A 23,891-nucleotide genomic window follows, 5' to 3' on the forward strand; every position below is an offset into this window, starting at 1 on the left:
AATGATTACCTGGATTTTTTTTGTCAATAAAGCCTTATCTTACAAACAAAACACATTTTCCAAAAAAATACTATCATTACTTCCAAATCTTCGAAAAAATAACTGGAATTCGATTTAGTTGAATAACCTAACCTAACCGATTAAACAAACCTATAGACACACAATTTAAGAATCTAAGTACTATAATAGTTATAATAAAAAAAATTATTCACAGTTAGATGTATTGTAGGTGAGTGATAATTTATTTAAAAATAATACATTAATAATTTTATAAGATAAATTAAAAACTAAAACATACATCTAATATATTTTATCCTAAATCCTTACAATTTTATTATTAAAATACATCAAAATATAATCATCATCGCGTGTTAAATAAATCCAATTCAGTACTGCGTCTAAAAAATAAAACAATTAACAATTTTATAATTATTAAGTTTTTAATTTTTTTTTTTTAAATAAATAAATAAATTTTTTAACCGGATTTCTTTTCTCAATTCAGCTGTACTTAACGCCAGTTTTCGACCCATTTGAATTTCCAAATCTTTCTTCTGTTTAATTCTTTTTATTTTATTTTCTTCTTCTTCAATCTCTTTTTTGATATTACACAGTCGTTCTCTTTCAGCTTCTTTCACTCTGAAAATATTTCTTAACATTTTAAATAAATGTACAGTTTAATATAATATCTTATGATGTTTTCAAAAAGTTGACCAAGACTTGATTTTAAAACACAAAAGGTTTTTAGTGACTTAAAAATAATATATAATTTAATTTAATAAATTTAATGAATCAGAAATATCAAATCAAAAGTTATGATAAATAAGCTAAAAATAAGTTGAATATTCCTTATCTAAAATCTTTGAAAATGTTATAAATATCGTATGTAACACAAATTAAATAAATATGTATTGCATGTATATATTTTTTATAGTTTTACATTGATGTTATTCGAAGCATTAAATTATAAAAACATTGGTTTTAAAACCCTAATCAGTGACATTACATAAAAAACATAAATATTTTTATAAATAACATTAGAACTGTTATCCAAGTTTATATATTAATGATTAATCCATTTGGGTAAAAAATGTGTCCAATAACATAATAATATATACATTATACTTATATAGTTTCATAACTACAATTCTCACGATTTAGAAACATTAAATTAAAATGATTTCAGCTTATATTAGTTACAAAACATGTTGTACTAATATACGAAAAAAAAAATGTTATAACATGTAATTATAATTTATAAGTATGGTCTGAATAGTATATAAATATATTATTATTATATTTAAATTAATGAACTTAATTCAAGTTACATGTTAAGGAAAACGCAATTGACATGTTTACTTATGAAATTTACACAAAGAAATAAGTATAAAATACTTATTTTTAAAAGAAAGTTATTGAAAAAAATATACGAACCCATTAGAAACGAACTTAAAAAAAGAAAACATAGTTTTTTTAATAGGTGCTGTTAAATAAACTTATAATATTAAATATTTAAAAAGCCCATAATACTAGAAATCTTGGAGCTAAAGTGTATTAATCAACTAATATAATGGAAAGTCAGGTAAGCGCTATAAGAATAGTTGATAAAATTGGCAAGATAAGCGTAAAATAAAATTAGACAATTAGATAGAACCAACGAAACTCGTTAATACGTTAGATGATGATAAACAAAGGAACTTGGTAAAAGCTACAAAGTGCCTTAAAATTATAAATGGTGTATAAAACTGTCAGTAAAAAAAAAATAAATAACAATTGAAAATAAAGTAAAAACAGCTAATTTACACATTACACAGTACTTATACGTTTTACTTCATTTTATACGCAGCACGCACCTGTTTATTTTAATTATTACATTTAATAACAAACTATAGAAATTTAAATAATTTTTACACAAATTTGGATATTTAATATTATTCATATTTTAGAAAAATTCACCTTTGTATTTTAGCAGAATGCTCTATAATCCTACGCTTATTTTCTATCTCAGCTCTGAGTTTTTTATTGTCAGTGTACAGGGCTGCATTTTCTTTTGCTCTTCTTAATTGCTCATATTGCATTAACATTATACGATCTTGCCATCTTTGCATTCCATCCTCAAGTTCTCTAGCTACTCTATGAACTTGACCCATGTGTTGTTCCCTCTGTAAACTGATTAAATTATGTACAATTTAAATATATTAACATTATTTTTATTTTAAATTGGTTATACATAGTTGTCAAATCAACATAATTAATCTGCTATATTTGTATTTTATTATATTTTAATTGAAGAACAGCTAATCTTAATAATAATGTATAATATCTTTATATAATAAGTATGTTTTATTATTAATTAATTAAAAATAATAATTATTTTACACAGATATTTTCATTTTAAACGATTTTGTGAAATGTATGATGATTTATTAGAACAGTATATAATTATATCATCCATGATTTGAATTAACTACTTATAGATTTTTTTTACAATACAACAAATCACGAAAATAATAGTTTAGGTACATACAGAAAATAGATATTTCGGTCACAAAGAGCTACTATATCATCATTTATCACTAATACTAAACATGGTCAAAGTCAACCCAGCGCATACTTTTTCCATTTCTTGAGAGTGAAGTCAGACTTTTACAATTATGAAAGAGTAACTCATTTTTTTTCGATTAATTGTATAGGTACCTTATACCTTAAACCTTAACAGTTATTGTTTGATGTTACGACTTATTTAAGAGTTGTTTTATTTTTTCATTAACAATTTACATATGTAAACAGTTTAATTCTTCAATATTACTAGATTTTTTCAATATTCCTATCGCTTCTCATGTTTATTATTAGCCTGTAGGCTATAAGTATAGATTAAATATGTAACGTTGCTTTACAATCATTAAAAATCTTTTCCATGACTAATACCAATGATAAGGTAATATAGATATCAATTCTATCTGGCAGCATAATATTGTTCATATTGATCAATGATCATGAAAAAATTTTCGCTCACCTTTTATTAGCTAATTCTCGCATGCGCATAGACATTTTATCTAAATGATTTTGAAAAGCCTTGCGTTCTTTTGCTTGACACTCATCAAATTTTCGACGGATTGTATCATCATGCCGTGCTTGAATTCGCTCTAATTGCACAGCATGTCGCAATTCTTCCAAACGATTTGACGACATAATTTTCTAAAAATATAAGAACAATAGCTGTGTATTCGTTATAAAAGAACATCAAACAACGTGTTGTTTTAGTTTTACAAATTAACAAGTATCAAATTTGTATTAATTAATACCAATTTTGTGTTGTTAATTAAAGTATTAGAGTTAATTAATACATTATCAAATTTAAAACTAATAAAAATATATCTGTATCTATATGTTGTATTTTTATGATAATTTAATTTTTAAGCAATTTATTAGTATTTTAAAATTGTAATATTGCAAATTAGGTATATTTATTTACTCGTTTAAAAATTCAATTATTATGAAAAACTTTAAAAGAACGCTAAACCACCAATAATTTTTTAATGAAAATGGTTTTTAAAATAGATACTTACAGGAATCTTACTGAATTGTATATCTTATACCAGTGGTTCTCAATCTTTTTAGGACCGCGACCCAAATCTTTTTCCAAAAATCTATCGCGACCCCCATAGTTTTACATTTACAGAATCAAAAAAGTAATTTCAAAAAACAAATTTTTTTATTACTTATTTACTACTTTATAATAATAATTATAATAATATAGGTACTTATAATAATAATAATTTTAATAATATACTTATAATAATAATATAATACTACTTCTCGCGACCCACAGTTTGAGAAACGCTGTCTTATAGTATGACTTACACATCAAATAGAAAAGAATTTTATAAATGTTGTAGTATTTTTTTTTCAATAACTCAAATCATTTAATCATAAAAATTATTTTTTGTGTTTTTTTTTTATTTAAATTTATAAATTTTAGTAAGAATTGATATAAATAAAAAAACTTATAAGATATAATTCTATTCTATTTAGTGTACAATTTCGACAAATCTAATGTAAAAATACTGTTCTTGTATTCGTTTGCTCAATGTGAAGATGTTTCTCTATATTAAACAGATAATAATTTTAATCTTTAATTTTAATTCAAGAAAAATAAAGAAAGATATTATAAACAACAAGTAATCTTGTTATTACGTATAACCCATTGACCATTTATATTCTATTAAATGTTTTAAATTAATGTCAAAATATATTTAAGATTTAAAGTTTTAATTTTTTTTCAAAATTCTATTAGAATTTTCTATATCAAGTCAATAAATAATGTGTGTGTCGTCTTCTTAAGTTTAATAATAAATTATAATAACTCAAAATTGGTAGGTACCTACTATTAAACTCAAATTTGGTATCTAGGTAATATGTTGTACGTTTGTATAAAAGGTACAAATTGAACAAATAGCGTCTTTTAAATAATAATAAAACATAAAAACATGACTATAATGTATGAGAAATAATAAATTAAGTATTCAAATTAACAAACATTTTTATACTACATAAAAAATGATAACAGAGTAAATAACTAAAGCAACTAAAAAGTAAAAACATAACTACTTATGAATATTCCCCGAGGGCTAAAACGGCAATGACCAAGGGATTTCCTTCAACCTTAGCATTATTCTAATTTAAACTATATTCAAATTAAACATGCTGAAACACTATCAATGAATAACGTCTTCAATCACGCCCATCTTCACCTACTATGTACACTCCACCCATCTTCTTATTGCAACTATGTGTAACAGAGTTGATGATGACAATGTAAATGTAAACAATAATTATAAAACATCAGCTCATATTTCATATTAACGATTTTGTTCGATTTTTAAAATTCAACCTCATCAAATGGTTGTATTGTAAAAAAAAATATAGTTGTCTGTGTTAATGTTATATATTATAATCTTAAAAAAAATTAAACTATTGAAATATTAAATAATAATAAAGTTTATCGATATTTTTAAAAACAGCTCTTGAATGAACAAAAATTACTTGTTGACTTATTTTTAATGATTTATTTCTTATTTCATCCGCTTTTTTCTGTTTCAAAAGATTTATGTCATGCAATCTTTTTTTGTGTTGAAGAGCGTTCATTTGTTCATAAAAGTTATTATCACTCGCGATTTTATGCTTCCTGAACTCTGTATCTTGTTTTAATGCATTTTCAAACAACTATAAAACACAAACAAGTATAATACTTAATTAACTACTAATTATATCGACATTTTATATCAAAAATGTTAAATTATATTTATTTTTTTTAAATAAAACGAGTTAATAGTTTGCAGACATTTAATAGTTTTATCTGGATAAATAAATAAAGCTCTAAGTAGATGGAATATTATTCAAAAATAATCTCAACATATTTAACATTACATAATACGATAGATAGTTAAATGTAATAACTTTAAAATAATTTATTAAATGATAAATTTTAGTTTTGAAATATACCGAATGATTTGCTTAATACGAGTATAACATACCCATTATTTAAAAAAAAATATGAACGTTTATATGAAAATAATTTGTTTACATAATTTTAAGTCGTTAAAAAAACATATTTATTTTATCTTTATCATTTTTTTAAATTTAAGTATTCTATTGATAAAACGAATTTTTAATTCCTTATTTTGAAACAGAATCATTTTTGAAGATTTGTATAATGAGTAAAATTTTTTAAAAGTAATATTTTCAAGAACGTCAGGTGTTTTTTGAAATTATGCGTATTATGTTAAATACATCGCCATTCACCCATTTATATCCTATACTGTTATACTATTATACCTACTAGTTACTTCCTACATATTATGATCTTAATTAAATCCTTTTTTATAAATCTTATTATTTCAATTTAGCTAGAACCTACAGTTTTACTTAATATTTTTAATTACACAACAAAACAATGGAGATGATCATTGAAAATTACCCTTAAAAATAAATCTATAACACAATATGTGAGATGAATCTAAATCTACGTATTAGTGTATTACGTACATAAAGGTTAAGGATTAAGTAATCAAGTTAAATTATAGACAATAATAGATACATAGGCGTACGCGGACCTTTGTGGCAGAGGGGGGGGGGGGGGAACCACGGGAAAAATGGGGGAAGGGGGGGGAGGGGGGGGGGGGGGGGGGGGGGGGGGGGGGAAGCCAATGTTAAATTTGTATCAAGGGCGTATTTGAAGTGGGAAGGAAAAGGCGTGTTTAGATCCCCCAGAGACCGTTTGAATTTTAAGAATCGTGCATTGATTTTGACCGTGATAATAAATAACAACAATAATAGATAACAAAGTAAGGTATGCCGCTCTATGGTACAGCCTGACTCACAGCTCACAGTAGGGGCCATGGCCCATCTCCCCCCCCCCCCTGTGCACGTCGATGAGTATGTAGTACATAAGTGAAAATATTTAAGATATATTTCCATAATTTTGTTAATCAAATTACATAATTTATAAAATGTACAAAGGACATATTTAATATATTATTCTATGGCATGTAAGCAGAGTGAATAGTCATTAGTATATACTTAAAAAAAGATGAATATGATTGACCATATACATATATATACGAGTATAAAACAGGAAAAAAATTTTATTACAGTGTACCTATTATCATGTTTGATATAATATTGATATTAACATATACCTTGCGGTCTTCAATTTGTTGTTTAAGTTCATTAACCCTTTTGTCTTTTTGTATAATCTGTTCCTCCAATTTTCTTTGGTTATTCTCGAATTCTACACGCAGTTCATCTAAACGCATATGTTTGACTCCATTTTCAACATTTCGTTTTGCCATTATAAAATTTTGCCATTTTTGCTTTTGTTCTTTAGTTAACCGTTTTTCCTCTTCGCGCATTTGTTCCCAGAATATATTTACTCTATGCGCTAGATCCTCTCCATACTGTCTTTCTTCACGTTTTCGCCTCATACTATCTAAAATTTTTCGGTCTTGGTCTGGTATATGAATACCACTGATATCCATTAAGCTTCTAAAAACACAATGATTAGTCATCATAACTTATATATATTGCCAGTGTCGGCCTGGGATCTAAAGGGCCCAGGAGGAAAATTTTTCAAAGGGCCTCTCAAAAATACAGTAATTAATATTAGTAACAGGTTCATATTCATATTCAATAACAGAACTTTGAAGACATTATTTTTCTAAATAATATTAATTAAATTAGATCTCATTACAAAAATATTAAAATTTGTTATAATAAATTACCATATAAATTGTTTTTTTTTTTTTAATTTGAGAATCAGTAACAAGTTTACATTTACGTTTAATAACAGAATTTATGTAAAATTATATAAAATAAAGATTTAAGTTTTACAACTATTCAGGGGCGTATTTAGGATTGTAAAACAGGGGGAGTTAAATTTCTGTGAAAATTACAAGCAAAATTCATACTATTAGTTATTAGTTATTACTTATATTAACAAAATAAAGTATACATATTTTTATTTTTTAAAGATATAGTATTTTCATTATTTTTCTTTGGCAGTCTATGACAAGGGAAACCATACAGGCGGCTTGTGCACACACTTACAAATTATAAAAAATATAAATAACAATATACCTAATATCATGATAAATTTTTCAGTTGTAAAAATAAGTCTTATAAATTGATTATCATTTAATTATTACAAATGATTTTTTGTATCATTAAAATAATAAAATGTATATTATAAAAAAATATAATGGATCCGAATGCATATCACTGGGCATTAAAAAACATTTTAGTAAATAATTTCATTTATTTCTTGAAAAATATGGCTCGGGGCCTCGGAGGCGATCGCCTCCTATCCGCCTAGGCCAAGCCAACACTGTATATTGTGTGTGTGTGTGTGTGTAATATTATTTACAAAAAAAATTTTCATCATGGAATAAAATATTACAATATGTTCTAGCAAAAGAAACAATTTTTCAGATCAAAATTTCCATATTTTTTAATAATACATAATATAATATTATTAAATTATTAAATTATAAATCATATTTTATTAATTAGTAATATATAGTAATAATTAATATAAACAATAGACACTATTCGTATACAGGTCATACTATCACTAAAATAATTATTAAAAATGATCATTTATCAATATTAATTTTAACAAAATTAAATTTAAATCGATAAAATATATTAAAAAGCCAAAAAATGTTCGCATTTTGCATATTAAAGTTTTACAAAAAAAATTATTTGATTACATATTATATTCTCTATTATAAAAAAAAAAATTAAAATGCGTACCTTGCATTTCCAGATCGTGAACATTTTTTTATAGGTTTCCGCTTATTAGTCGTGTCTGGTTCACGTTTTTCGAGGATTGCAATCCGATCCACTTCTTTACACAGTTCTTTTAAATCCATCAAGTCACTTATACTTTTTGATTTTTTACAACGACGTTTTCGTCTTTTTGTGACATTATGATGTACGTTTCTATATTATACGTTAAAATTTCCATTTATAAATAGGTAGGGGACTTAAATTAGATTATTGGATGAGCTATGTATAATACCTAGTCTAATGACTACGTTTAAACATTTTAATAGATAACTAGATAGCCAAATAACAATGCATTATGAAAATAAAGAATTACTGTAATGAAGTTTTTTTTTTATAGTTTTGGGCAGAGGAAATTCCAGTTACGAAAAACATTTGAGTTATAATTGTTTAATGATTTATATTTGTTAACTAATGTAATATTGATAATATGATAAGATATTGGTTATAATTTATTATACCTACCGTCGAATATTGAAACGTATAAACTGGAAATAATTTTATACTATATTAGAAGAAAGGATTAATTATAATTCGCCTATGCAGTAGACTGTAGAAATAAGTACCTAGGGCTAGCACAACAAATATTGGTACCCTGGGCAAAACCATATCAATTGCAATTTTTAACCTAACCTGTATAAAAATACTTTGGCAAAACCATAGAAATATTAAATTATTAATGGTTAATAACTGAAAATCATATTTTTAATTAATAAAAACGTAAAAAAAAGTTTATTTTTTCAATTTTCAGTTTATAATTATTAAGTATCTATATAGGTACGCATATATTTAAATATCATTGAGACATCTTCCTTATAATAGGTGACCTAGACGTAAGCCCTGGTTGATCACCATTAACTTCTGCCTTGTAAATAGGAACGTATAAACGTATAATAAATGTTTGTTTAAATAAATAAAAAATAGGTATCTATAGTCATATATTATCTAACGATATCAGTATCCAGCCTAGTTACCTAGTAACCTAGTTCAGAAATGTTTGTATTTATAAATAATCGTACGATCCTACAAATATTTATTGATAATGATGCCTAACTTTTAAGTACCTAAATAAATAAGTTTATTTAACTAAATAATAATATATTATAATTTATAGATAACAAAAAAAGTTACTTTTCATCTTCATTTAATTTATTTTGAATAGACTTGGTGCGTCGCATATTTGAAGCGATATTGTTTCGATAGAATGACATTTCTTTTTTCAGACATTTTTTTCTTTTTTTCCGTGTTGATGTACTATCAGTTATACTTTCATAGTACAACAGTTTATTTCTCTCTCGTCTACATGCTTCAAGCTTTTCTACATAATGCATAGACAAATTACATATGTAATAAACAATAACTTCCTATAGATTAATAATACCCTGACAGCCAGTGGTGTATTTTCAATTTTTTTGTGGGGGAGGGGGAGGGTCTTAATATTAAATATAAGTTTATAACATTATAATAAAATACATACGAGTTATGATTTAATAATGATATTATTTATATTATATTATATTTCACTATTATTATGAAAATAAATGTCAATTAATAGTTAAACCCAAGTTATTTTTAAAAATATTGTAATACAAACATTAAAAACACATAATATAAATTAATATTATTTTTTTCTGGGGGGTCGAGACCCGGGACCCCCCCCCTGTAAATACGCCTTTGCTGACAGCTGACACCTTATAGAATTTTGGATAAAATCTGAGAGTTCAAGAGTTCGTTATGTTATTAAACAATAAAAAGTTAGTTATATTTATATAGATATTAAATACCTAGAACATTATAGGATTATAATTTACTTATAGGATTTTTTTTTAATTTCACTTGAAATATCCAATATTCCGTCTCTTCACATTTATTTTATTAATAATCAACTTTTTAAATAGTAAAATATATCTATTGATAGCAGGTTAAATAATAAATTCCTACCTATTTATGCCATAATACTATATAATTTAGAGTATAAACATTGTCATTAAAATCATTGAATACGTCTTAGTTAAAAATCTAATTTGTAATTAGTAATTACTAATTACTAATTATTTATATAGGTAATTAAAGAAATAAGTACACAACTTATTATTACTAAATATCTTATTAGTAAAATAGCTAGTAATAAGTAACTAATAAGATAGTAATAAAATTCATCCATCAACCAATTCATTTGAAATGCCTAAAAACTAGCATGTAACAATAAGATACCTACCTAATGCCGTAACCAAGCAAACTTATAGGATTTACGGAAACCCCACTCATTGTTATAAGCTTTTATAAAAAACAAAACTAAATCAATAGATACCTATTAGATAAACTTCAAAAAAACGAAAATGCAATTTTCCTACCCATACTACAACAGTTTAAAAAATTAATTTTATTCACGTCTAACTCGTAAAAACAGTCTTTACATTCATCTTTTTGAGAAACACTTTTATGTGTACGTTCTTAAGTACTGAATTCATTAATTTAGTGGTTCATTAATATTATTTTATAAATATTTAAACAAAAACACAAAATAAATTTTATTTGAATAAACTAAAAATCGTAATTCCTTAAAAATATAATTTTTATTAACATTTCATTCTATTTAATATAAGTAAATGACGTTCGTATATCATTTGCAAAATATGAACAAGAAATTGTACTCCTCAAATATTAGAGTACCTACTAATTTAAGTTATAAATTTGAATTCCAAAAAACAACTACGGGGCTAAGAACGTAATACAGCATCTGGAATTTCTTTAAGAAAACAAGGATCTTTCTATTTTGTTAAAACTAATAACTATGACTAGTGAAGGGGAGTAAGTGTTTGAAAATGTTCTTTTGACTATTGGCTCTTCCGATTTTAAATTATATTACAAATTTACTATCGATGATAGTTGATAAAGATAAAAATAAAATATAAATTTTTTGCTAAGGATGTACAATTTCAGATTTAATATAAAATACATCATTTTTTCTTTAATTTCTTTGCTATATAGGTACTTTGTTATTTACTTAATAAATAATAATAGTTGAAAAACATCAAATGAAATAGGTAGGTACCTATCTAACACTAAATAGGTTTATATGTAGGTATGTACACCTAAATATTATCATAGGTTTTACTAATTAGTTGATGTAGATTTTATTTTGTACTATTTTTTTTCAACAAAATGTCCTTTTATTTTTTAAATTGTATACATCTGACCATATAAGTACTTAGGTTAGGTTTTTGAATTTATGAATTAAAAATATATTAAAATATTTCAAAATTAATTGAAATTGTTTAATATATTTTAATTGTTACCTAATACATTTATTTGAAAATGAACTAATAAGTAATTACACATTTTTCAACAGCTCATTATATTTATTGCAATAATACTTACCTTGTCTAATTTTTTCATGTTGTTGATAAACTGGATACGCTAACTTAATTGACACATCAAGGTCTTTAGAAATATCTGCAGCACTCTTGTACAATAACTCATTAGGCTATGAAAATGCTGAAAATCAAATAAAGATACTAATACTAACTATATCACTTGCCTTTATTTTAGCCTTGCGGCATGCTAATAGTGATCGCGGACTTGTCAATATGAAAGGACTCAAATGCCCACACGTATCAAAATTTGTCAAATCCAACACATCAGAAGACGTTGATTCCGTAACACTACTCCCCATTGTTAAGATATAGTTAGAATTTTATACTTATAAATTTAAATAGTGCTAGTAGAACAATATCTATTCTGAAGGAATATTGGTGCCTGTTAGTACCAGGTAATGTTAAATCAATAACTTTGAGGTTAAAAAAAAGTTACTAACACAACACCAAAAAAAGGCTGTACCTAAACAAGACATTTAAACTTAAATATTCTTAAAACATATAAAAAACTATTTTATTTTATAAATAATATAATAAATACAAATATTATACTTAAGTTTTAAATTACATTTTTCTCTTTTTTTAATTTTTTGGGGGATTGGAGAATGTAAGGGATGAATAAGCATTATTTAAGTATATTGATGAAGTTAAAATGAAATAAATTAACAAACTAAAACATAAAAAACTATAATAATTGCATATAAAATATTATAACTATGGTATATTTCTTTTAGGAAATGTTATTGTTTATAGATGACTAGAGCTGAATCTGAAACATTTAAGTGATCATAATATTTATAGAAACTTTTCATTTAAGTAGCTATGTTCATGAAGTTAACACTTTTTTTGTCTTAAATGATTAAATAGGGAAATAAAATGATTAGTATTCTGGAACACAAAAATATTTACATGAATACCTAAAGTGCTTTTGAAATTATTTCAAACAAAACTCAATAAAACAAAGATAAATAAAAGTAGTATAATTTAAATTGTGCCATTTGGTAACGCTCCATTTATGTCATCTATTTTGGTATTTGAATCATCATCTAGTGTAATTTCATCACTAGAAGAACTACGAATGTCACCATCCATCTAAAATAATTAAAAATTTATTAATTTATCATTTTAATTAAAGACAAAAATTTAAAACATTTATTAAAAATGATTTAAATAAGTGTTTGATTCAATTCATATCAAAAATAATTAAAAACATAAGAAAATAGAAATTATGATAAACACTATTTGGATACATACTTTTCCAGAATTCCAGGACAGATATGCAATTCTCAAAATTAAGTGTGTCCAATAAAGATGAAGACCAAGTAAAAGAAACAGTAGTCCATTAAATATGTAATAAGCAGGGAACATTTGATTTACTACTTCAGGTGCATCAACTGACGTACTATATTCAAATATAAACAAAAATTATGATTAAAACAAACCATACAAATATATTATGTACAACTAATATACAACTAACCTGTACAAAATCCAAAAAGGGAATAAGCCAATTCTAGTTACCAACCAGACAACAATGAATACTACTGAAATGAAGTCGCATAACTTTTGATATTTGGCGTATTTGGCCATTTTTGCACACTATAAAAAAATAAAAATATATATTAGAAGTACCTAGTCAAATTGCATATTCTAAAAAAAGCATGAAACAAACTGTTTTTATAATAATTTTATAAGTATAAATATTTTTTAATAAGGATACCTCAAAATATCCATTTTTAATGTTACTTAATCCAAGGTCAATCATATCATGATCCTAATTTGATTTAATAATTTTGGTCACATGACCAAAATGTATATATACATAACCTATTAATTTCTTTACTAAATCTTTATAAATATAGATATATTATATTCCTGGACTTTAATTCTTATTTTTTATAGCCCAAACTGACAACTTTCTTATATGTCTTATACTTCATATAATTAAGTCTTAATAGAATTATTGTAGTTATAAAAATAAATTTACTAAATCATTTCTCTCCAAGGCTTTATTTAAAATATAAAATAGTATATTTGTGTAGCACTTAAAATTAAATTTAAATTAATTATGAAAGTATAATACAATTATAATAATATAATAATATAATTAGTTTGTAACTTTTAAGATGTATTAAATAAATTATTATTTATTTTTCATGTAATTTTTTTAATTATTGATTGGTTAGCATTGCCTTATAAAAATGAAAACACAGATAATTATTTTTATTTTTATGTATAGTACCACATTCTTAAGGTAGATAAGAACTAAGGTCTGACGAGGGCATATGATGAAAGAAATAGAAACCTAGAGTTTAGAATGTTAACGGAAAATGTTTTACTTACTAATCTAATTGAAATAAAATCATAAATATTCAATTTTAAAAGCATATTATATTAAATCATATTAATTAGCAATTTTTTATGAGGTAATACGCAGAAAAGAAGAGGTTATGAATGTGATGCCCTCCAAAATGTTTTATTTGTTTAATAGGTGATTGACCTGTAAAATACTTCCAATAATCTAATGATCTATATTATACTATAAGGGACCAAAACAAATATAACAGACCATGTAAGAACATCTCTAAATAGTGTGTTATGACAAATATCCATCACAGACACACATAAATATATACATAACTCATTGTGGTAATAAAGTAGGTAGCTAATTTAACTTTTATATACTCTCATAAAAATAAATAATAGGTAGAAGTTAAATATGAAAACTTTGGTTCCCATATAAGCCCAAAATAAGTGTTGAATAATTGTTTGTAATTACAAATTAATTTGTAAAAAAAATATCATTGATTCTTTAGCCAATTAAGTCAGTATATTAATAAGTAATACATTATTATAAAAAAAATTACTTAGTCATCATTGGTATTATTACTTGAAAATAAAATTAAGAAGCTATAAATTTTAATTTTATAAGTCAACCTAAGAGACAAAAATACAAAAATATTTTTTACATATTTTAAATATATTGAAAATAAATGTTCAACATAATTGTAGTCTATATTAATTAAATAACTCTAAAAACATCTAATACAATGTAGGTATTTAAAAAAATATATCAAATCTAATAATTTATAAATTATAATGAACTAATAAAATAAATATTAATTATATTAAGTTCTAATAAAATATGTATAGTGCAGTGATAAAATTTTTATTTTTCATCATGACTAAAATTTTATCAGACCCCTCTTCTTATCTACAAATTTATGAATTAAATTTTATAATTTATTACAATTATTAATAACTTCCTTTTTTTATGAAATCTATACCTGGTTTTATTTAATATTAGTCTTTTTCACATTTATGAAGGAAACAAGTTTTTGTAAACCAGTCATTTATGAGAAATTGAAAGTATTTAAGTAGATAAATAGATAACCACTCTACTATACCACAAGTATTGAGTGTACCTTGCCATTGAGAGATCTCTATAATGGATATGTTAAAGTTTAATTCTATGATTAATCATCATTCATCACATATAAAAAAAAATTCTGAGTAGAGATGGTCTATCTATCATCCATTATCACTAAAAATATATAATTATATATTTATACATAATGCTATTATAATAAATTATTTTAGTTTTATTAATATATTAAGGGTCATACAATATAAATAGGCTTGAAATTAATCTAAATATTTTTAAAATATTATTGCATATAATAAAAAATAATAATTCAGTAAAAATTTCAAATGCTAATAAATATTTTTGATTGCAATAAAAACTATTTTTAATTTCATCAAAATTTTAATTTCAAATTTCTATAAAAAAAATTGTTATTATATTTTTTTAGTATGAGTAAGAACTAATTATAAGGAAACTTGTTTTCATCTTAAACTATAAAAATAGAAGACAAAAATAATTCTTACCAACATTAATTTAGAAATTTTGTAACTTAGGCAAATTTTATCAAAATTCTAACTTCAAACAATCATAAATATTTACAATAAATTATTTTTTTTAAATTCCAGTATGAACAACTTGTTATCTAGTATTACATTTTCAAGCCATTTAATTGAGCATAAATATTTTTATCAATGTTTAAAGAAAAAAATAAAAATATATATACACATATTATACAGCACAAATAGGTCAAATTATTTTGAAATTTATACCATGTATAGTGAGTGGTAATAAAAACATTTAAGTTAAGAATCCAAGTATTTACACAGTTATAATTTTTTAAATAAATCAAAATAACAAGCTTGTTTTTTTTAAAAACTAATTTTAAATAAAAATTAATGTTTTTTTAATTGTACGATGTTTTTTCAAATTATTCAGGAAAGAATTTAGAATTTTTACTTTAAAGCTCTAAGTATCAACCATATTAATATTTCTATAGTAAAGATATTGAAATAAAAGATTAAAATATTTTTATTACTTTAAAAAGTGATGAATGACTGATACAAATAAATAAATAAAACACATATTTTTATGAAATTAATACATTCATCATTCTGCTCAAAATTTAAATTTAATAATTTTACTTTTTAAAAATATTTAGATAATTACAATAATTTACAAAATTATAACTGGTCTACGTTAATTTATATTTTTCGTAATACACAAATCAGAGAATAAAAATAAACAATATCATCTTGGAGCAACTTTATAATTATTGAAATCTTCAGAAATATCATTGATTATTAGTATAGAAATATTCAAGTATTCTTATTTTCAACAATTATACGACTTAAAATACATAAATGCAATATAATAAAAATTAATATATCATGTTAATGTAATATATAGCAGAGATACAAAAATATTTTAAGTATACGGTTATCTCTATGTATTGCTATGAATATTTCAATAGCTATAGTCAGAGCAAAATTTTTATATATTTAGTTTATTTAAGTAATTAATTATTGTAAGTTGTTTAATTTGTAAATTTTAAATAAATAAAAAATTTTTTTTTGCATATTATATGGCATATTTTGATATCTTTTAGTGTATAAAAAGCTGTGCTTTAGCACAATACTTGTACTGAATCACATCATTTTTTTTATAGACAATATTATTATATTCTTTTTTATAAATATATCATCAAGAACATCAAACTTGAAACTATAAAACTTAAATAGTTAAATCTAAACAAAACAGTCTCTAAACGGTCACCTGAGAACCATAATAAGTGTCAAACAAATTTTTACTGGCTCTTTAACAGTAAATAATTTAAAAATTTACTATTCATATAATTTTTATTTATTTTTTTAAAGTTTATACAAGTTAACTTACAGAATTCTACATTCAATAATACACAAAAATAGAAAATTTTTTTTTATAAATTGACTAAATTTTAACTACTATTTCCACTCCTCTAAAAAGAAAGCATGTCATATCAACCATTAAAAACTCGTACGTATTTATTATATTCATTGCATTTCTATTTTTTATAAAACTAGAAATTGTAAATCTGATAAAAGATTTTTAAATCTATAGCTATTATTTTTAAATTACCCTCAACTAATAAAGTTATAAAATCCCTATAAGGTCCTTGAAAATATTACTAAAGATAATATAAAAAAACCAAGGTTCTTATCAGTATTTGTAGTAAATATTTAAATATACTTCAATGCACATTAAATTCTTATTTTAATTTAAAATTACAAGTTTGTTTTTCCCAGAAAATTTATTAAACCAAATGAGACACGATTGACAGAATATATACTGAATTACATACTAAATTATAAAAGGTAAAAGTAAGTTTTAATTATATTTTAAATATAATTTATCATATAACTTGAACTCAAAATACGATAATATAACATACATAAAAACTGACACTAATTTTTAAGCTTATCTTTTGTGTATCTAATTTATTATAATCTATAGAATATAATAACATAAATTTTATTATCTATCGAAAATTTCTAATTTGTACACAAAACTATTCAGTAAAATAATTTAAAACTATTTCAAAAAATTAATAATTGAGTTTTAGTAATTTATTTTACCATTCTAATTATTGTAAATAAAAATAACAATATTATACTATGAAGGTTAAAATGATGATTTTTTTTCTACTATTATTTTTAAAATATAACAATGAATATTATCTACTATCTTTTTTTTTTAATATATTAAATCTATATGTAAGTATAACCTTCAAAAATTGACATTTATTAATATGTAACAAATGAAAAACATTTTATATTAACATTTTTAAATCAGACAAATCCAAATCATATTTGAACATAATAATGTGACCTCTAACACAATTTAATTAAACAAATAATATTTTATATTTTTAATTTAAAACGTACAGAAAAGGTTTATCTTTATTGTTTGACCTATGATTCTGAGAGTTTTAAAATTGATTTTTCAACTCTATTTTTTATTATTGTTATTATTATTTAACAAACTTTTATTTTATATGATAAAACACAATGCATAATATTTACGTAATAGAAAAAATATATATTTATTACCTCGAGGAAAATATCACCACAATCATGAGTTAAAAGCACAAGAGTTCCAATTCTATGAAAATTACATATCCATGAAAAAGATAATAAGCATATAGTACATATATGATGCACAAACATTTGCCAAAAATCTTTTCGTTTGACATCAAAAAATTGAGAAACAGCTAATGCCCAATAAAATGATAATGACATCATATAGTACCACCATGTGTCTCTTGTGACACCCTGTAAAAAAAATTTTTTTTCAAAGTATTAATAAAAATTGAACTAATTACATTGGTATATTTTATACCCAATAAAATCAAGGGAATAAATCTAGTTTAGTAGCCACACTAATTTTTCACTTTTTTTTTTTGAAACCCATGTAGTTAAATATACTGAAAACGATAGTGAAGTCAGAATTTTGCAGACGAACTTAGTTTCAAAGTTATAGCCATTTGAATTTGGTTTATATATGTATTATGTTAATAGCTTAATACGTTCACAAAAATGTAATACTATAATGTATACTCGTAGTCTAATGGTACTAAGGGCTATGTAATGCGCGACAGATCCTAGGATTTAACCTCGGTAAGCACTAATAAAATTTTTTCACTTTTTTAAATTATTTTTATGATAACTAATACAACAAATAGTAATTATCCTATGACCTACTTGAGATCTTTTCAATTTTTTTTAAGTCGTGTCAGTAAGTTATGTCATAGTATGGGCAGTGATTACACATTTTGCGGCATTCTTCGGTGCTGTAGCTCTGTTTCGCAAATCAAAAATATCCTTCGACTTGATATGCAACACCACCTCAAGTAGATTACAGGATAATTATTAATATCAATTATCATAAAAAAAATTTGAAAAAATGCAAAAACTTTATCAGCGCTCACCGAGCATCGAACCTGGAGAACCTTTATACATTACACTATTGAGTAACATATCAAACTATTAACATAACACATATATATTAACCCAATTCTTATAGCTATAACTCTGAATTTAAGTCCATCCGCAAAATTCTGACTTCACTATCATTTTCAACGTACTAACTACATGGGTTTCAGAAAAAAAAGTGAAAAATTAGCGTGACCGCTAAACTAGATTTATGCCAAATCAAGAATAATATTTACTTGGTGCGGATATCCAATCCAACAATAATCTATATTCCATAACCATGGTTTATTCCATAAGAACACAAGACCATAATGGAATGAAAATGTGTAATAGAAACATCGCCAACTGAAAAAGATACATTCAAAGCATTTTTTAAAGCAGAAAATTATGAAAATTATTTAGTATAAGTTCTATTTCTAATGCTTATTTTATTTAAGTTTATTAAAAATTAATATATTATTTTTTTTTAGTGTTGTAATATCATAAAGATATTTATTTAACAGAATAAAAATTAATTGCATATTGAATAATAAGTGTACAGACGACTTTTAAATAAATTTTTAAAAAATAAAATACAATTTATACACAGTAAGCATTTGCAATTTGAGGAGTTTTGTATAGGCAATTCTAATGACATTTTGAGAAAAATTTATATTGTATTCTTAAATATATTAAAATAAAAAAAAAAAATGGCTTTTTCTTAATGTAATTTTACAATTTTACAACTAAAACATAATTATTTAGCTCAATATCAATTAAAAGGTATGCCAAACGATTTTTAAATAAAACTGTTGACTTAGTAATTTCTATAATCAAAATATAATACATTGATATTATAAATATTTTAGTAATCACTAATCACTAATTAGACATTTAGAAATTAAATTAATCAAAAGTATTTACAATTAATTAAATATTAGCAATTATTGGTATATTGGTATATTGATAATGATTAATGTTTAATTATTTTACATTAATACCAACTACTAAAAAAACAATTCAAAAAACTATTAATATTAATATAAGAAATAAAATTAATATTCAAAAACTAAGTACTTATAGTAATTTAAGTAAATTGTTAGTTTAAATTTTTTCATTAAGTTTATGAATATCATAAGCTTAAAATACAATGTTTTATTATTGTTATTCATGTACATTAGGTTCATTCTATACCGTACATAAATAAATTTTTTTAAATCAACATTTGAGGTAATAAAAAAATAATTCATTTTTATTTAACTACTTTTATCACTAATTTACTTAATTGGATAGAAATTTAACATGAATTTTACTATGTTTGGTTTATTTTAATAAAAAAATTATTAAGAAATAATAGCAAAAAATTTATACAAACAAAATTGTTCAAAAAATTCTAATCTCTTTTGAATTTACAGGGCCTACTCAAAATGTATTTTGAAAATAATAAATATCATGACATAATTAAAAATAAAAACACAATAATAATATGTTGCTTTTATATGCCAAGGTGGCCAAACAATAAAAAAGTAAATTAGAACCACTGACTGGACAGCTTTGCAAGTTATACCTAAATCTCAGCCTTTCTTGCTTTACATAAAATATTAAACACAATGTGTTACATAATCTATTTACACGCTTAATTTTTGTTTGTCTGTCATACTATACCACAAAATTTTTGAATAGAAAATATTTAAATAGCTTCACTTATTCATTGACATGTTTTGTAGGTTTTTTAACTAACCAAACTAACATATAATCTGTATGTAATAATTTAAAATGTAATAAATCAATATAAACATTTTTTATACTCATAATTTACATAAAATTTAAAAATTTAAATAGCATAAAAAAGGCAACATAAAAACACATATTATAATATTCTTAAATTTTAATTTTATAGTAGGTTAGTCTAATACTAACACCTAAAACAGAAAAAAAAATGTTATTGAACACTATTCTATTATATTTTGTGCGAGATAAAGAAAAAAACAAATAGAATGCTGGTATTTAATAATAATAAAAAAAAAAAATGTTTAAGAACAAAAAAATTCAAAAATTCTCCATTAAAGTTTTATAAAATGTATTTTAGTAGTATTTGATGGAACAATATATTTTCTAGATAATAATTAAGTAGGTAATCATTGATAAAAATAATGTACTAAACGTCATAACCATCATCATTAACCAAATAATTACGATTGAAAACAGATAGGTACAATCTAATAAAAAATATAAATGGTTATTAACTTATCTTAAAACTATATAGTCTAAATTGTTATAAGGAAATAATAAAACTAAATAGATAAAAGGCACCTATAATAAAAGTTAAAATACAATTAGCAGACAACAAAAAACTAATATGATACAAAACTTAATAAACATATACACTATATACAGTGTATTTGTTTTAGAATAAATCAGTTAATATTTTATATTTTATGTAAGTCCAAAGTTTTTGTGTATTTAAATAATATCAACTCTAATTTTTTTTTAAATAGATTTCAATCTCAATATGATTTTTGATTATTTAATTTTTTGAGTATTTAAGTTTATTGAACCCATGTATTAAAGCAAACATTCTGTATATTATGGTGGATCGTTATAGTTTTCTTAATTTGTTATAGATAAATTGTGAATTATTCTTCTATAACTTCTACATATTCAATACAATTTAAATTATAGAATAATAGATATATTTTTAATCACAAATGTATTGATGTCTAATAATCAATTTCAAACAAGGAACTAATGAAAGCAATTCATGTTTAATATATTAAAATATTATTTAAGCATTACCTTCTTAAATATTATGTATAATTAGGTGAGTTGTTGATTAATATCATCATTCTTTCAGTGTATTTCTCTATATTCTCTAGCAATGTTATTTAATAGATGTATAAAAAGTATGATTTGTTTTAATATTTGCAAATCTATAGTTTAGTCTTAATTTTAAATTTTAATGAATACAATAAATAATCCATTAATTAAACTATACAATAGAAGATAATAAATACATTCAAATTATATACATGAATTAATCAATATTCTTTAAATCTAACAACTTAGATTTTTGGAAAATGTGCTGCGAGAACTAATAAAATTTCATAATAATAAATGAATTAAAAAAAAGTGAAAAAAAACAACTATGAACAGGGTACTGTAATAAAGTTAACAAGAACATCATGAGTAATTATCTCGCAATATTTGATGGCTCATGCCAAATTAATACAGTTAATTTATTAAATTGTATTTAAGTTACTATATTAATTATTTTATTACATAGAGACTAACAAAGGAATACAAATACCAATAAGTTTGTACAAGGTGGTTTTTTTTTTTTTTGCTTATATTAATCAATATAAAATGTTACCTGCTCTCACAGAATTTGATGAGAGTTGAAGGCTTGCCCTGTGCTCTTCTTAATCTCAACCATCTTTCTACTTGTCGCTCTGTCCAATCGAGCCTCTTGGCCAGGCCCACCACCTCCTTATGATTCCATTTGCTATTCCGTGCAAACGTCTCCTCCAGCACGTCATTACTTTGAACTCGTTTCGGTTTAGAGCTTTTGATACCCAATGAAATTCCAAAAGGTGAAAAACAATATCTGAAAACAAGATCCGACGGGTAAGAAATAAAAAGCTATAAACCGCAGTTCAAAAGTAACACACTCCTGCTCGTTCACCCTAAAGTTCGACTCACTTTTCGAGCAGATATCTTATGAGCAATACGACAACGGCCATGGGCAGCGGGTAAAACAGGTGCCGGTGGTCGGTGTACTGGACCTGTTCGTTAGGTTCCAGGTCAGACCACTGGGTGTTCGGCGGCAACCAGATGTCCGGCGACCAGAAGGCATCGATCACTTGCCGGAGCACAGACATTGCGCAACTGATAGATAGTGGGTACCGGTGGCCGGTGTGCAGGACAGTGGACAAAACTAACTGGGTACGACGATGACGGTCATCATAATAAAGCCAATAATCGCACTAACCGCTACAGATACTACGCGCGAACCAACTGCGCGCAACGCCGGACGTTCGGACCTATTTATACAACAACGCACGAGGACAGCCGCGGCGGCAGCGCGCACGATTGTCGTTGTTGATGTCGTCGTTGTCGTTATTCGTCATGGAACGGATCGAAATCGAACCAGTACAAAATCGATCGGCGATCGATGCCGGGATGGCCGACGGACGGTGTCGAGTATGGGCGGTTAAATCGCCGCTTCAACTCAACAACCGATGCGATCCGATGCGGTACGGTGCGGCGCGGTGCAACAAATTCGAGGGCCAAAGTGGCGAGACTCGCGTGCGCTACGATTTATTTACGGCGATTATGGTTAGATAACGACTGACGGTTGGGTGGAGGGTCGGGGATGTTCGCGTGTGCGTGAGGTTTCAGCCGTGTGCGTAAAAAAATACAAGACCTAAAAAGATGTAATGAAATGATAAATGAATAACTGTCATTGGCGTACGATACGAGTACGGGTGGAGTCGCCCAGTGGTTGATAGGCCGTAGAAGTGCGGGGAACCGGCCGGCCACCAGTTGGTTGGCTTAACCGGCGGATAACCGATAGGAGTGGATGATCTCACCGATAAGCAGAGCCATAAATATTAAATAATATTATTGATAAAATATAACGGCATAATCATAATCCAACGGGAGAAATGTAGCTACTCTGTAGTAAAAAATTGTACGTGTATTTTGAGGCCTTAAAAATATTTATTCGTAAAAATTGTGTCACATTACATGAGTACACGATTTAATAATTTATTAATAATAATTACGAAATGGGAAAACTATAAGATGATAATATAATCTCAGTGTGATTCAAACGACTAAGACACCACGTTAGTTCGTTAG

General features: G+C 24.6%; 2 protein-coding genes across 2 annotated transcripts; both read right to left on the bottom strand.

Annotated features, from left to right (window-relative positions):
- Positions 1–310: 310 nt before the first annotated feature.
- Positions 311–12,242, bottom strand: LOC112594700 (golgin subfamily A member 6-like protein 22). The gene is made up of 10 exons (XM_025339647.1): positions 11,885–12,242; positions 11,725–11,830; positions 9,475–9,661; positions 8,311–8,499; positions 6,699–7,044; positions 5,044–5,223; positions 3,014–3,195; positions 1,954–2,166; positions 481–636; positions 311–398 (listed from the first exon to the last, which is right to left on the bottom strand). Exons 1-10 carry the CDS (start codon positions 12,017–12,019, stop codon positions 362–364), a joined length of 1,731 nt encoding a protein of 576 aa, XP_025195432.1. The 5' UTR covers positions 12,020–12,242; the 3' UTR covers positions 311–361.
- A 394-nt stretch (positions 12,243–12,636) lies between these two features.
- On the bottom strand, positions 12,637–23,428 carry LOC112594698 (ceramide synthase 6). Its single transcript, XM_025339645.1, has 7 exons — positions 22,731–23,428; positions 22,402–22,635; positions 19,289–19,397; positions 18,171–18,392; positions 13,201–13,319; positions 12,975–13,122; positions 12,637–12,812 (listed from the first exon to the last, which is right to left on the bottom strand). The coding sequence occupies exons 1-7, from the start codon at positions 22,907–22,909 to the stop codon at positions 12,705–12,707; spliced, it is 1,119 nt and encodes a 372-aa protein (XP_025195430.1). The 5' UTR covers positions 22,910–23,428; the 3' UTR covers positions 12,637–12,704.
- Positions 23,429–23,891: the final 463 nt, after the last annotated feature.

This window comes from Melanaphis sacchari, unplaced genomic scaffold (genome assembly GCF_002803265.2).
Source record: "Melanaphis sacchari strain LSU unplaced genomic scaffold, SCAv2.0 Contig23_pilon_pilon, whole genome shotgun sequence".
Taxonomy (NCBI): Eukaryota; Metazoa; Arthropoda; class Insecta; order Hemiptera; family Aphididae; genus Melanaphis; species Melanaphis sacchari.

Coding starts and splice junctions, on each gene's coding strand:
- LOC112594698 (XM_025339645.1), bottom strand. CDS start 22,909: ATGTCTGTGCTCCGGCAAGTGATCGATGCCTTCTGGTCGCCGGACATC. Junction 19,398..22,401: donor ATCAAATTCTGTGAGAGCAG/GTAACATTTTAT, acceptor TATCTTTTTCAG/TTGGCGATGTTTCTATTACA. Junction 13,320..18,170: donor GTGGTGATATTTTCCTCGAG/GTAATAAATATA, acceptor ATTTTTTTATAG/TGTGCAAAAATGGCCAAATA.
- LOC112594700 (XM_025339647.1), bottom strand. CDS start 12,019: ATGGGGAGTAGTGTTACGGAATCAACGTCTTCTGATGTGTTGGATTTG. Junction 5,224..6,698: donor AACAAATTGAAGACCGCAAG/GTATATGTTAAT, acceptor TGTGTTTTATAG/TTGTTTGAAAATGCATTAAA. Junction 399..480: donor GAATTGAGAAAAGAAATCCG/GTTAAAAAATTT, acceptor TTTATTTTTTAG/ACGCAGTACTGAATTGGATT.